General features: G+C 39.5%; 3 protein-coding genes and 1 pseudogene across 3 annotated transcripts; all 4 read left to right on the top strand.

Annotated features, from left to right (window-relative positions):
* The first annotated feature begins 1 nt into the window (after position 1).
* LOC144655520 (kelch-like protein 7) lies at positions 2–2,983 on the top strand. Its single transcript, XM_078515765.1, has one exon. It carries the CDS (start codon positions 58–60, stop codon positions 1,819–1,821), a length of 1,764 nt encoding a protein of 587 aa, XP_078371891.1. The 5' UTR covers positions 2–57; the 3' UTR covers positions 1,822–2,983.
* Positions 2,984–7,849: 4,866 nt separating this feature from the next.
* Positions 7,850–8,593, top strand: LOC144655007 (uncharacterized). The gene has a single exon (XM_078515229.1). The coding sequence runs from the start codon at positions 7,850–7,852 to the stop codon at positions 8,591–8,593; it is 744 nt and encodes a 247-aa protein (XP_078371355.1).
* A 22-nt stretch (positions 8,594–8,615) lies between these two features.
* LOC144655006 (uncharacterized) lies at positions 8,616–9,866 on the top strand. The gene has a single exon (XM_078515227.1). It carries the CDS (start codon positions 8,616–8,618, stop codon positions 9,864–9,866), a length of 1,251 nt encoding a protein of 416 aa, XP_078371353.1.
* Positions 9,867–10,562: 696 nt separating this feature from the next.
* On the top strand, positions 10,563–12,765 carry LOC144655523 (kelch-like protein 38; annotated as a pseudogene).
* Positions 12,766–14,801: the final 2,036 nt, after the last annotated feature.

The following is a 14,801-nucleotide window of genomic DNA, read 5'->3' as shown; positions in this document are numbered from 1 at the left end:
CTGTAATCCGTAGTCTGCTATAAGAATCTCTTCGAGTTTATTCGAAATTCGTACATAATGTCGTTGGATTTATCATCGAAACCTATAACGGAGACTGACAACGACAAATTTTGTGTGGAAATGATGAAGCGCCTCGATAGTCAGCGAAGGAACGAACAGTTCTGTGATGTGATTCTAGAAGTTGGCTCCGGTGACGATCAAGCTCGTTTGAAAGCTCACAGAATCGTGTTATGTGCAGCAAGTCCGTTCTTTTACAACGCTCTTAACAGCGACATGAAAGAAAAGAAAGAAGGAATGATCCGATTGGAAGAGACGAGCAAAGCTGTGATGGAAGAAGTGTTGGAGTATCTGTACAGAGGACATGTTGATATCAATGAACACAATGCGTTTGATTTGCTGCAAATGGCTGAATTTTTGGTTCTTTCAAGTTTGAAAGAGCTTTCAAGTAAGTTCATTCTACAGACATTAACTTCTTCAAACTGCATAATGGCTTATCATTGCGCTGGGAGGTATCAATGTCCTGAATTGGAGAAAAGAGCAAGGAATTTTGTCTTCGAAAATTTCATGGACGTCACGCAATCCGATGATTTTCTTAATCTGAGCGTGACACAAGTCGAGAAGTGGGTATCAAGTGATGACATCATCGTGAAAGGAGAGGAAGAAGTTTTCCAAGTGATTTTGAAGTGGACGGAAAGAGATGAGAGTAGAAAACATCGAAGTTTTTTGGAGTTGTTTCGCCATATTCGTCTTGTTTATGTGTCACGCAACTATGTTTTCAACGTTATCCTACCGCATCCCTTGGTAAAAGACAGTGCAACATGTACCGGGCTTGTACTAGATGCCATGAAAGAGCTCACGTATGGCACAGAAGAATGCTATTTTACACAGCCGCCAAGAAGTTGTCTGAAGACACATGAAGATGCTATTGTTGCTTGTGGAAAGAAGAAAATATTATGTTACCTTTCTTTGAAAAAGAAGTGGTTTGAGCTTGCAAGCAGAAAGTCCGCCAAAACATCTGGATTCACCTCAAGTGCTTGTCATGGCAAATTGTACGTCACTGGAGAAAACAGCACAACTGATTGTGGTACACTGCAACTTTATGATCCAGTTGTGAACTCTTGTGGCCCTGTTAAGTCTTACAATGAAACAACAATCAGATGTAGCTATCCAGGGGTTACTAGTTTCCAAGGATTTCTGTTCACGATTGGTGGAATTGATAAAAATGATGGAGTACTCGGCAGTGTGCATAAATACAATCCTGATACAAACCTGTGGCAGGAAGTAGCAGCCCTGAACATTGCAAGATGTGGTGTATGCGCAGTTGCCGACAAAAACTCTTTGTTTGCAATTGGAGGCTATTCTGCAGATGGAGAATCAGATATTGTGGAAAGATTCGACTCTAAAAGAAACTCTTGGAGCAGAATTGCTTCAATGCCTGGAAAAAAGACACTGGCCTGTGGTATAGTGGTCAAGGGCAAAGTTTTTGTATTTGGAGGGTATTTCAGTCCCGGAACAGCACAAGGAAATGTTATTGAGATATACGACCCAGCTGTAGACATGTGGAGTACTATTGAATGGATGAATGCACCTAAACGTTGCTATAGTGCTGTGAATTTTAAAGGAAAGGTGTTTGTCCTTGCCTTGTCGGTGCAAGGTAGGGTCAGGAAATCATCCATTCTGGTTTATGATGTTGACAAGAATGAATGGGAACCAGCTGTTCCAAGTAATACAATTATTGATACTTATGAGTTGTTCACATTGGCCCCCCTGAGAATACCAAGTGACATTTTGAATTCATGTAATGTGGTAACACAGGAATAAGCTTCTTCATCTTGTTAGTACTCATTCAGGAACGACATAATGGGCCCTTTGCAACTGGCGATCACACGGTATAAAGTGGCATCTCGGCAGGGCAAGCAACATGTTGGAGCATCCAAAACAGAGCAACTTCAAACTGCCTTGCTTGGCTTTCTTTTTTAATGTCCCAGAGCAGAGCTTTCCCTTGAGCATGGCTGATTTTGTACTGTTAGCCTGACTGTTACCTACATCTTTGAAAAGCTGATGTCATCATTGCATTATACACTGTAAATCTAATAGTTATGGTATTTAGTGTACAAGCAACAATGCAGACTGTGGACTTTTTTTAAGATTTAAGTACTGGGCCTTAATCACGTAAGCAGACATTCCTGGGATCAGAAAATTTTCCATTTTGAAGAGGTGTCTGCCCTTAATAGGTTAAGAATGAAATGTTTATATGTGGCTGGGTCCATTTCTGTTTACAAGAGCTGTCTGCCTTAGGGGACTCCTGCCTCCGTTTTTGGAGGTTATTGATTAGAACTTCCCCGGTACTTTTTATATGCTAGCTTGAATGATTCCCTGTTAGTTTGATAAACTAACAGGTAAGTACTTTTAAATAAGAACAAAACTATTCTTCCAATGTCAGGTGAATTATGCACTCTTTCTTGACCCCAGAAGCTTTTTGTTTTGTGTATGGCAGACAGTGAGAAACAAAATAACCACAGGGTGCCAGTCTGTTCTAATCTATAACCTATTGCCTTTTGGCATTTGGTTACAGTTTCTATATAAAATTCATTTACCAGTACTTGTCAGTCACCCGAAGGACATAAATTTTCAATTTTTGCGTCATACATTGTTGTTTCCTTATTTCCCTTTAACTAACCAGTAACATTGTGTTAATGAGCATAGTTAGCTTCCCAATGGCATTTTCCTGATGATGATCACATAAAGATGTAGGGACTTACATTTAATGGTTGTAGAAGTCTATAGAGTATGTTCTTTTTTTTATTAAAAACCAGTCATGTGGTTACTCAACAAAAAACTTACCTTTAAAGAACTGAATTTTTTTACAAGGAAAGTGATTTATCAAATTGCAGTTGCTGAAACAATGATAAGAGAAGTTTTAATTGGTTTCTGAATTTTTGTAATTACTGCTCATTTTTCTCAGAAAATTAACTACTGAGCATGATGGCAGGCACGTAGGAGGGGGGTTCGAGGGGTTCGAACGAACCCCCTTTGGAGGTCAATAATGGAGGACTGAAAACACAAACTGTTGATTTTCAGCTTTTAGCAAATAGTGGGGGAATGGAAAACAAACTTTGAGTGTTGCAGCTTTTAAATCACCCTGCAAGAAAACGCTAAAGTGAAATTCGAGAACCTTACATGAAGTATAGAGTTTAAAAAATGGCGTCTAGACGATCAGCCGGACGATCGTTTTAAGTTACTTTTATTACGATATTTTAAGTTACTTTCCCAAAGGTAAGTGACTAATTGTCCTGTAGTGAATTAGTAAGTAAGTGGCCTCAAAATATCCTAGTGACCTAGTATTATATGTAGTCAAAATAATCCCATCGGTGAAAAATATTTCCTTAACAGGCGTTCGGGATTTGATAAATGGAGTATCAATAGACGAAAGGCGAAGAATACAATTTTTGGGGACCCAGGTGATACGTGTATTTAGTGCACATTGACGCTTTTACGCTGCTTTTAGTACATTGACGGTGGAGCCGGGGGTTGGGGGGCTTAAGCTTTTACCCTGAGATACCTTTGCAGCACACGTCAAGCTTTTGTAAAACGTTTAGTGTACTAAGCCGGTATGTATGTATGAATGTATCAAGTTAACAAAACGCCGCAAATATTGTTAATATGATTAAAAATACCTGTTATTTTACACTCCATCGAGTTTGAAATATTGACGTGCACAATGCTGAAAAGAGCATTTCCGGGCCTCTAGATTTCAAAATATTCTGGGGGACATGCCCCCAGACACCCTAGTGGCTCGCGCCTTCGGCGCTCGTATTTAATAACCCCCTAATAAATACTCCTGTCAATACGAACACCCTTCCAAAAACCTCAGCTACGCGCCTGGATGGAATCTTGTGTAGCTGTAGGTTTTCGTTGTGTTTTTTGTAATTCTGACTGTTCTTTCAATTCTTACAAGATTGGAGATAAGAATTGCAAGAACAGTCAGAATCACAAAAAACAAAAACTGGGAAAGAATGCCTTTTAAGCATAAGTAGTGCCTTTCAAAATCTGGAACTACTGTGTACCCGGTAATTTACTTGATTCCATTTGTTTTATGTTTTCGTTATTAACAGTGTCATTACCAATTATACAAGTAAAGCAGTTAAAATCTAGTATAAAATAATGATAAAACAAAAAAAGAAAAAATATTCTTCAATGCTCTCAGATTGTGATATCGCCCGTTTATAAAAAAAACTTAGCTTAGATAATGGATAACCCTACAGGAGGGGGGGGGGGTGAATTGTTTCGCAGATCAACGGATTTGGCCTTAAAGGCGCACGGATTGTGGATTTTCACGTAAATCGAGCGGATTTGCGGATTTCGAAAATACAATGGATTGCGGATAAGCTGAGAATTTTGGCGCGGATTCTGGACTCTTTGTGACAGGAAGTTCGGATCGTGGATACTCAACGACTAGAAGTTCGGATCACTTTAGTCAGTCTTCGTCCGTATATAAATGCTAGCGGAATTGTTACAGAAACAAACATTGAAACGAAACTCCTTAAACAGTTGGCATAAAAAACAACATTTACCGTCCGTTGAGGTGAAAATACACCACAGTAAGTTTTCAAGTAATGCGGATGCAGGTTTGAACGAAAAAAAGCGGCGGATGACGGATTAGCAAAAAAAACAAGGATCGGCGGATTTGCGTACCCCTATTCACCCCCCTCCTACAGATCCAGTGAATAATTTTGAAATATCGGTAGGTGCAGTGAGGGTTAGGGTAATACTGTACGAACATTTTGATCACCGTCCCTATTTCAGACCAAAGTACCGTAAAATTCCGGTTATAAGCCCCCCCTGCTTATAAGCCCCCCCGGTTATAGGCCCATCTACCTGGAAACAAAAAAAAAATACATCCGGTTATAAACCCCCCCCCCCGGATATAAGCCCCCCTCTGCTGAATGGCAGTACTGGACAGGGCTAAATGTTGCTTTATTATGTGTTTTTAACCTAAAAACGTATTTCAATCAACACTCCCGTGGCTCGTCTCCAAACGTTTTCTTTTTTATTCCGCTTATAAGCCCTCCCGGATATAAGCCCCTCCGCTTATAAGCCCACCAAAAACCCCTTACGAAGTTGTATTAGCCCAGGGCTTATAATCGGAATTTTACGGTATATGATCTCTGCCTTCCTACTTGAAACCCTGGGAGGGGGGGGGGGTTTACAGGGAGGCTTTGCCCCAAGGTCCAAACTCTTACCCCTCTTTCACATGCATTTTTGACAGAAAAGGTACTCTTTTCATATACCGTAATGGTACTGCCTTTCACAAACAGAAGGCTCATTACATCTTTTTTCTTTATTTTTCACTTGAATTACCCCTTAACCCATTGGTTTCCGTGCCGGCCAAAACTGGCCACGACGAACGTTGCCCTTTGTACCACTTCTGACGTGATATCATTGTTGACCAAAAGAGGCATCATTTATACCCAATCTCTGCAGGAGGAAAACATCTTTCCAATAATTCTTAGATTAGAGTGATTGGGTCAATTGAGCTTGAAATATTCACAACTGAAAACGCTTAGAAAGGGATAATAATAATAATAATAATAATAATAATAATAATAAAATATAATAATAAAAGTTTTTATTTATACACGATAAATGTATGCTTTCTCGGGAATTCTTGAACTGCAAGCAAGCCCAGTGGAAGGCCAACAAATGCAGCAAAAAGAAAAGAAACGGAGAAAAAGGAAAAGCGAGAAAAAAAAAAGAAAAACGAAAAGCCTAAAGTGATTAGGCACTTTCTCCAAACTTTGACTTATGCGCATGCCTGAGCAAAAAAGCTGTAAAATGCGATGTTAGTGGAAGGAAAGGCATACATTTATGTTATAAATACCACTTCGAGTATCTTGGAGAAGATTTTGCTCATATCTGACCTGAAAATGTCAAAACTGTCCAAAAAATACGCTTTTTAAAGAATCGCCGGGAGTCAATGAGTTAAAATGCATAAACAATTCGACTGTTCTGTAGGTCTATTTGCAAGACTCTTGAACCCTATGGAATAAACATATGTACTATTTTTTATTTCTATTTTTATAGTAAGCCTTTGTAGTCACATTTCTTTTTTCTGTAATTGTCAACAGATCATATTTCAATTTTTGTTATTATTTCCATTTTTACTTAGTTTTCAGTTTACAGCCCCTGAAGAAGCTTAGTTTTGTCTAACCGAAATATTGGGCAATAAAATTAGCCTTTTTCTCTATTTTCAAAATACCGTAATGACAGTTTTTCCTATCCCTTTGTATACTCCAGCTCATGAAATCAGTGCCCTTTTATGTACCTAGAGCGTGAAAATTGTACCCCTTTTGGGCACAGCCTCCACATATAGTCCACTTAAGGGAGTACCCCTCCCCCCCCCCCCCCGGCCCCCACCCCGCCCAGTCACCAGTCACCACATAGTGAAATTCTTGCAAAAAGTCCAAAAATAGAGGACATGATCTTATTTCCACTGACACTACTACTGTTGGTATACATATCGACAGCGAAAAACAATTCCCAAAATCATTTATTATCCTTACATTCCTATTACTATCTACTTTCGCATGTGTCATCGTCCTATCAAATTCCCAAGGTCCGTCTGGAAAAATCCCACAATTAACACACAATGGAACATTTTGCTTTCTTATAACAGAAAGGTCAACCCATGAATTCACTCCACGGATTAAATCAACATCTGAGGTATTACATAGCACTTCCGTCACGCTCATCCCACAACAGCTACTTCTGCTCGCCATGGACGTCAACCCCAATCCTGGTCCTAATCCTTTATGTAGAGAAGATTTTTCCTCTCTTCCAGCAACTATCAAGCAACGATTCAATCAATTCAAACGCACTTCAAATAAAGTTATACGATATGAGCATCACCTTCAAACATATCAGTTTTATATAACGTCGGGACTTGTTCCTAAAGGACTTAAACCTAAACTGACTCCAGCTATTTTGCCTGTACGAGATGATTTTTACATAAAATGGAACTCAAACATCGACTTACTTGCCAGAACCCAACTAAAGCTTTTAGAAGAAGAATGTTGTGAGATTCTCAAATACTTAGACAAAACAAAGTCTGACCTGCACTATGAACTACGTGATTTATGTGATCAAAATACATTCAAGAGCCTCTTGTCTTTTGTTTCCGACGTTACTTCTCACTCACGCTCAGAACTACAAAAGAAGTTCTCCAAGAAATTTCACAGAGACGCACCTCGAGAAACAGAAACTTCAGAGGTCATCACTACGCAACAGCAAAAGAAAGCTCATCTGACCAAGTTCCTCTAAAATAACAGAAAACGAGACGGACGACAGCACAACTTCACCACCACAAAACATAACAGATGACAAAACGCCTAAACAAACAAATCAACCCACAAACTCTGACCATTCTACTCAACAAACAGACATCCCTACTGACCAAAATATACCTAATCACACCGATAAACCTACCGACCGGCCTCAAGATAACCAACCTGGCGACCAAATACAGAGACAAACTGAAAGCCCTACTCTTATTCACCTTCACACACCCCAACTTACTGAAGACTCTACTGACTCGCATCAATCAGAAAACCCCACAGACCAACACAACGTTACAAGTAATGGACAAAACCAAAGGCGCAGAATAAATCGAAGGTTACGAAAATCGAAAACCTACACCAAAAGGAGGGCACCTATCAGATTAGAGGTTTCCAACGTGGTTAACCTATCAAACGTCCCATTGACAGAAGAAGAAACACTGCTTCTTTCCAGAGGTTTAACCTTCTGTCCCTCCCCAAAACATATCGATTGGACAGAGGTAAAAGCGGACATCATGGAATTTTCAAGACGTTTACGACTGAAAGAGTTTTTCTACCATGAAGGTGATAACGACAACAACTTAGATCCCAATCCTTTCCGTCTGAAGAGTTCCTGGAGACCTCCATCCAACCGTGACCCAGTCCTCGAGATATACATTGACACAATAGAAAGAGACATCATGACAGCCAAGCCAACAAAAATTCGTGACAATCTAACCCGACGAGAACGACAAGCACTTAAAAAACTACAACATCGAACAGACATCGTAATCAAACCAGCCGACAAGGGATCGGGAACTGTGGTTATGAACAGACAAGACTACCTAAAAGAATGTCACAGACAGCTAAACGACGCAAAGTTCTACAAAAAGGTCACCAAGGATCCGACCCCAGATGTAAATAAAAGAGTCCAGAAATATCTTGACGGACTACTTAAAGATAAAGCTATAGATAAGAACACTTATAAATATCTTTCTCCCGTCAATCCCAGACCTGGCCGCTTCTATATATTACCTAAACTACATAAACAAGGGCATCCTGGAAGACCTATCGTTTCAGCAAACGGACATCCTACTGAAAAAATCTCTGAATTCGTCAGTTATCATCTCAATCCTCTGGTGCAGACACTACCATCGTATATCAAAAATACTACACATCTTCTTAACAAACTCAAACAAATCACTGATCTCCCTCCGAACGCTCTCCTTGTTACCTTAGATGTCTCCTCGCTTTACACAAACATCCCTACTAATGAATGACCTGATACGCATTATTCTGAATATGAACAACTTCGAGTTTAACAACGAACATTTCATGCAGCTGCACGGTACAGCGATGGGAACAAGAATGGCCCCAGCATTTGCCAACTTATTCATGGGCGATTTTGAAACAAAGGCACTTGATTCGTACCCGGACAAACCTTTTATTTGGTGGAGGTATATTGACGATATTTTTATGATCTGGACATTAGGAGAAGACAAGCTTGATGATTTCATAAAATATCTTAACAATATCCACCACACTATAAAGTTCACCAGTGAACGCTCGACCACCTCCATTCCGTTTCTCGACGTCGACATTCACCTCAACAATGGAAAAATAGAAACCGACCTATACTCTAAACCTACAGATAAGCATCAGTACTTACTGAACACTTCAAGTCATCCATATCATACAAAACGGTCAATCCCTTACAGTCTTGCTCTACGTCTACGCCGAATCTGTTCCACTGAAAACTTTTTTGAACATCGCGTAAAAGAACTTCAGCAATATCTAGTTAAAAGAGGCTACAAACAACGCTTTATTTCAGAGCAAATCGACAGAGCACGCCTGGTATCACGGGCAGAGTCTTTGCAAGAACACACTCGCGAAACACGATCTGATAGAGTTCCTTTAGTAATCACATACAATCCAGCACTTCGTAACATTCAGAAAATACTTCACAACAAACAACCTCTTCTTAACTCCTCTTCCAACTGTAAAGAAATCTTCAAAGAAACACCCGTGGTATCTTACCGGCGCTCTCCCAACCTTCGAGATTTACTCGTCCGAGCGAAACTTAAAGGCCCTAACCAATGCAGTCAGCCGCCACCCGGCACCTTCCGCTGTAACTCAAATCATCGATGCCTCACTTGCCCCCACATCGAAGATGGCAAAACAACATATACCTTCAGCAGTACTAACGAAGTCAGACAGATTAAACATCACATAACATGCAACTCAACTAACCTTGTATATATGATACAATGTAAAAGATGTAATAAACAATATGTAGGAGAAACAAAACGAACTCTTCGGGAACGTTTCACTGAACACAGGCAGGCCAGCAATAATCCAAGGCACAAGAAAGCAGCCACTGCAGTCCCTACTCATTTCAACATGCCAGGGCACTGCACATCAGACATGTCTCTAGTTCCTCTTGAATTGCTACCCACTAAAAGTACTTCTCGTCGCAAAGCAAGAGAAGCATATCTCATAGACCGAGGCAAAACTCTTGAACCTAATGGCCTCAATAGACGCTCTGAACAGTGATATGTTATATCTTTAGATCGTTATATGAAAGTTAGCTTTAGTTTATTATTATTTTTTATTTTTATTTTTATTTTTTATATTTTTTTCATCTTTTATATATTATTAGTGCGTGTATTTTCTTTATACGTATATATTACACCCTCGACGCTGTATTTTATGCTTTTTCCTTATATGGCTATCGTGTTACGTATTATCCACTTATATACTTTTATTTAAATTTTAGGAGCCGTTAAGTTTTATCTCACTCCAGCTCTGGCCCTGTAGAAGACTAGTTGACTAGTCGAAATATCGGCCAAATAAATTGTCCAACGCAAGTGTCGTCGTACTAGCCGTGCATTTAAAATTACTACACTCTAGCTTCAAGTCTGATGATCAAAAGGAATATATCTACCTCCAGGGTAATCTAAATACCACAGATCCATGGAGGCACAATGCCTTCAAATATAACCTGGAAAAATACTTATGGTTTTTTGCAAACGGAAGAAGTTATGGTTAGCTTAAAAGTAGAAGGAAGGTGCAAGTAAATACAAATTGCCGGGAAAAATGTATCCAAAAAATAAATTCTTGTTTACTCTTGACATATCTGCCATCAATGTAAACCCTTTCTTGAGCCTTCGCTTCTGTAGCGGAGTTATAGCGCGGGGTGCCATCCCGAGTATGCGCACAAATGACCGAGTTGCACTATTGGCGGGAAGAGGCGGGAAGCGCTTGGATAAGTCGCTCTTGAATACTGAAATCACCGTGTTTGATTCGAATATTTTTTCATCATGTCGTTGGATTTATCATCGCAACCCATCACAGATACTTGTGAACTTCAATTTTGCGTGGAAATGATGAAACGCCTCGATATTCAGCGAAGGAACGAACAGTTCTGTGATGTGATTCTAGACGTTGGCTCCGGTGACGATCAAACTCGTTTGAAAGCTCACAGAATCGTCTTATGTGCAGCAAGTCCGTTCTTTTACAACGCTCTTAACAGTGACATGAAAGAAAAGAAAGAAGGAGTGATCCGATTGGAAGAGACGAGCAAAGCTGTGATGGAAGAAGTGTTGGAGTATCTGTACACAGGACATGTTGATATCAACGAACACAATGCATTCGATTTGCTACAAATTGCTGATTTTCTGGTCCTTCCAAGTTTAAAAGAGCTTTCAAGTAAGGTCATTTTACGGACATTAACTTCTTCAAACTGTATAAAGGCCTACTGTTATGCGATGAGGTATCAGTGCCCAGAATTGGAGAAGAGAGCGAGGAAATTTTCTTTCAGAAATTTCATGGACGTCACGCAATCCGATGATTTTCTGGATTTGAACGTGACACAAGTAGAGAAGTGGGTTTCAAGTGATGACATCGTCGTCAAAGGAGAGGAAGAAGTTTTCCAAGTGATTGTGAAGTGGATGGAAAGGGATGAGAGCAGAAAACATGAAAGTTTTTCCAAGTTGTTTTGTCACGTTCGTCTTGTTTACATGTCACGCAACTATGTTTTCAATGTCATTCTTCCGCATTCCTTGGTAAAAGATAGTGCAACATGTACAGCGCTTGCACTAGACGCCATGAAAGAGCTCACATATGGCTCAGAGGAGTGCTTCTTTTCTCAGCTGCCAAGACGATGTCTTAAGACACATGAAGATGCCATTGTTGTCTGTGGAGGTTGGAAGGAAACATTGTGTTATCTTCCCTCAGAAAACAAGTGGTACAAGACTGCTCACATGCCTCCGTCCATCAAAGAAATTGGTTCATCATTAACCTCTTGTCATGGCAGATTATACATCACTGGAGAAAACAGAGCGGATGAATGTATCCTGCATCAATATGACCCATCAATAAACTCTTGGGGAACTGTGAAAACCTTTACTGGAGCAATGAACCCCCCCAGGTGTTGTAAATTTTCAAGGATTTCTGTTTGTGGTTGGTGTAGTGGATGTAACAAATCAAGTGTCTGGCAGGGTTCATAAATACAATCCTGATACAAACCTGTGGCAGGAGGTAGCTCCCCTTAATGTCGCAAGGTGTGCGGTATGTGCTGTCGCTGATAAAAACTCACTGTATGCAATAGGAGGATTATCTGTTAATGGTGACTCAGACGACGTGGAAGTGTTCGACCCAGAAAAAAATTCTTGGAGAAAACTTGCTTCAACCCTTACAAAGAAAAAGAAGTTGTGTTGTGGTGCTGTTGTCAGAGGCAAAGTGTTTGTGTTTGAAAATGTGCCCCGTCAAACACTATGTGCTATGGAAATGTATGGCCCAGCTACCAACACATGGAGTTCCATTGAGTGGATGGATGCACCCAAAATGTCTCTGAGTGCTGTGAATTTTAAAGGAAAAATATTTGTGCTTGGTACGTGGGAAAGAGATGGGTCTCACAAATTTGCCATCAAAGTTTATGATGTAGACAAAAATGAATGGACATATCTTTCAAGCATTCCCAGTGGTGGTCAAGTGTTCAATTTGGCTCCACTGAGAATACAGAGGAACATTTTGGACAGATGTAAGGTAGTATCATCTGAATAGGTTTCTTTAAGGGGCAAGTCTTAGATCGTACTCACCTTGACTAAACACCCACAACCACAACTGATCCTCTTTCTTGAGGACATCTGTGGTTTTACCTGAAAATACCATCCTTATGATGTAACTCAACATAGTGTCTTATTGGTTTTTTATTTTGCAAGTACAGTAATCACCAATCAGTAGTGCTACACTTTGATGACATTTTTCAGGTTACTGTAAGGGGCTTTGTCATGGATTTTCCCAGATTTTTGTACAGCTAAAATTTACATTGTGTCGTAGAAAACTTAAAAATAATGGTCTATTTTTATTAAAAATTGCTATATTAAAGCACTGAAGCTGTTAACAAGCGTCTTTGGCTGCGGATGGCTTGGATGGAAATGGATTGCAATTTGAAAAAAAAAAATCAAGGCTAAACATTCCAAGTTGTTTCCACGCATCTTCAAAAAATTGATATTTATATCCGTAGCTTGATTTTATTCTGCAAATTAAGGTTATATATTTCTTAAATGTTCAAAGAAAATGTTTTTCACGGGTTAAGTTGCCCACCACAAATTTCAGAACAGTTTAGACCAAAAATCTGCGAAATCCCTGTGACGTAGCCACTTTAACTATCAGACATCAGTCTTAGAGGTGGTAAATGGTCCTTCAAAAAAATTAATGCCTGGCAGCATTTCATCCAAATTTCAGTGCTCCCATCATCTCCAATTTTTCCTTGGACACCTCAAAGTGTCTATTTCTTTTGCAAGGCTAAGAAAGTCCCGGGCTTGGAGCCGCCTACTCTTGCAAAGCCTCAAATTTACTATTAAACACCCCTTATTTTGTAGGGATGGATAGAATGCATAAAGACACGAGTGTGTGACATCTGCAGTCTGCAAATGTCAGACACCGATAAAGACATGCTTGAATTGTCTGCTAAGGTTATACCAACCCATGTGTCAAAGGGGTTTTCCTTTTCAGACAGAGTTAGTGCACAAGAAACAAGAACAGGTAAATTCGTTTAGAAAAACATTCATGCATTGCAAAATTTGAAAGTTACTGGTAGGAATGTGGTGATTTACAGTAGATTCTGGCCAAATTCACCTGCAGAAAAGAAAAACCCTGACAAAGGCTATACTTAACAAATATTGTTGTTTAATTAGAAAGTCTTTTAAGAGCTAATTGATGATACCTGTTTTTGGACAGTTCTTTTTAAACCACATCATAAGTTTCTATACAGTTTTTTCTCTTCACAAATGGGGCAAGCAAAGAAAAACTACAGTCAAATCGGCTGAAGCCTTCTGAAAGCTAGTCTACAGTGGCTAATTGTTTCACTTCATATTGGCTTTAAATCCATACAACTCTGTGGAGGTTATGGTTCAATGATTTCATTATTCAGTTGAACAATCAAAACTTGAATCAAATAAGCATTTTTGAGTGGAACTCTTCAGCTGTTGATGTTACTTATTTTCACGGGAACAGCTGAATTTGGCGAAAATGGAACGGGCATATCTCGCGGGACTTAATTTTCGTGATTTGGCTAAAAATACGCAATTAACATAAAAAAATACAATACTTTCGCGTTTTTTTGAAAATCTCAAAAATCGTGAAAATAAAGTCCCGCGAAAATAAGTAACAATAAGGTAATTAAGCCATTATTGTTTATTGCTGAGTGTTAATGCAGTGCTAGATAAAAGTGCTACATGTACATAGTAACTTGTTTTTTCTGCCGGGCAAGAAACTTTCCCCTCATTCTTGCTTACCCAGTGGGCAAGGGTCCAGGCAAATCATCTGCCAATTAAATCGTAAACAAGGTTAACTGCAACAAGCATGCAACTGCCCACGGCAAGCAAGAATCGAGATCTACTTGTCCGATGGGCAAGCTGGAATGGAAGTTTTTGTTTTTGAGTCGTGGTAGCCTGCGAGCAGGCTCTCTATTCGGGGGCAACATGAATCTCCTTCTTCAAGAGCGCCAAAGGCGCGATCCCGCGAGTGCCGAAGGCGCGAGCGAAGAAGGAGATTCACGTTGCCCCCGAATAGAGAGCCTGCTCGCAGGCTAGAGTGGTGGTTAAATGATGTCCAAGAAATAAAGAACCTAGGTCAGTTAATTTCAGTAAAGTGATCTTTAGTAGTGAGAGTTAAACTGCACAAGCCAATAACACAAAGTAATGATCAATAATTGACATATTTATGTTGCATGCTTAATTGGATTCATAAATAAGTGTAAAATAACAGAACAGTCAAGATGGCTGACAAGTGAAATGTGTTTATTCCTCGTGCTTCGTCACGTGACATACAGCAGCACATAATGACTAGCTAGGGAGGGTAGAGTCTTATTTGACACATTTATATCACATCCTTCCCTTTAAATGAAAGAAATATAACTGTTGTAAATAAAAATAGTTACAAAATGAAAAAACAATAAAGAAAATACGAAAAAGAAAATAATGT

This window comes from Oculina patagonica, chromosome 5, assembly GCF_052425735.1.
Source record: "Oculina patagonica isolate OP01 chromosome 5, crgOcupat, whole genome shotgun sequence".
Lineage (NCBI taxonomy): Eukaryota > Metazoa > Cnidaria > Anthozoa > Scleractinia > Oculinidae > Oculina > Oculina patagonica.
The sequence above is the reverse complement of the archived record's forward strand: the minus strand, read 5'-3'. Positions and strand labels throughout refer to the sequence as shown.

Coding starts and splice junctions, on each gene's coding strand:
- LOC144655007 (XM_078515229.1), top strand. CDS start 7,850: ATGGAATTTTCAAGACGTTTACGACTGAAAGAGTTTTTCTACCATGAA.
- LOC144655006 (XM_078515227.1), top strand. CDS start 8,616: ATGAACAACTTCGAGTTTAACAACGAACATTTCATGCAGCTGCACGGT.
- LOC144655520 (XM_078515765.1), top strand. CDS start 58: ATGTCGTTGGATTTATCATCGAAACCTATAACGGAGACTGACAACGAC.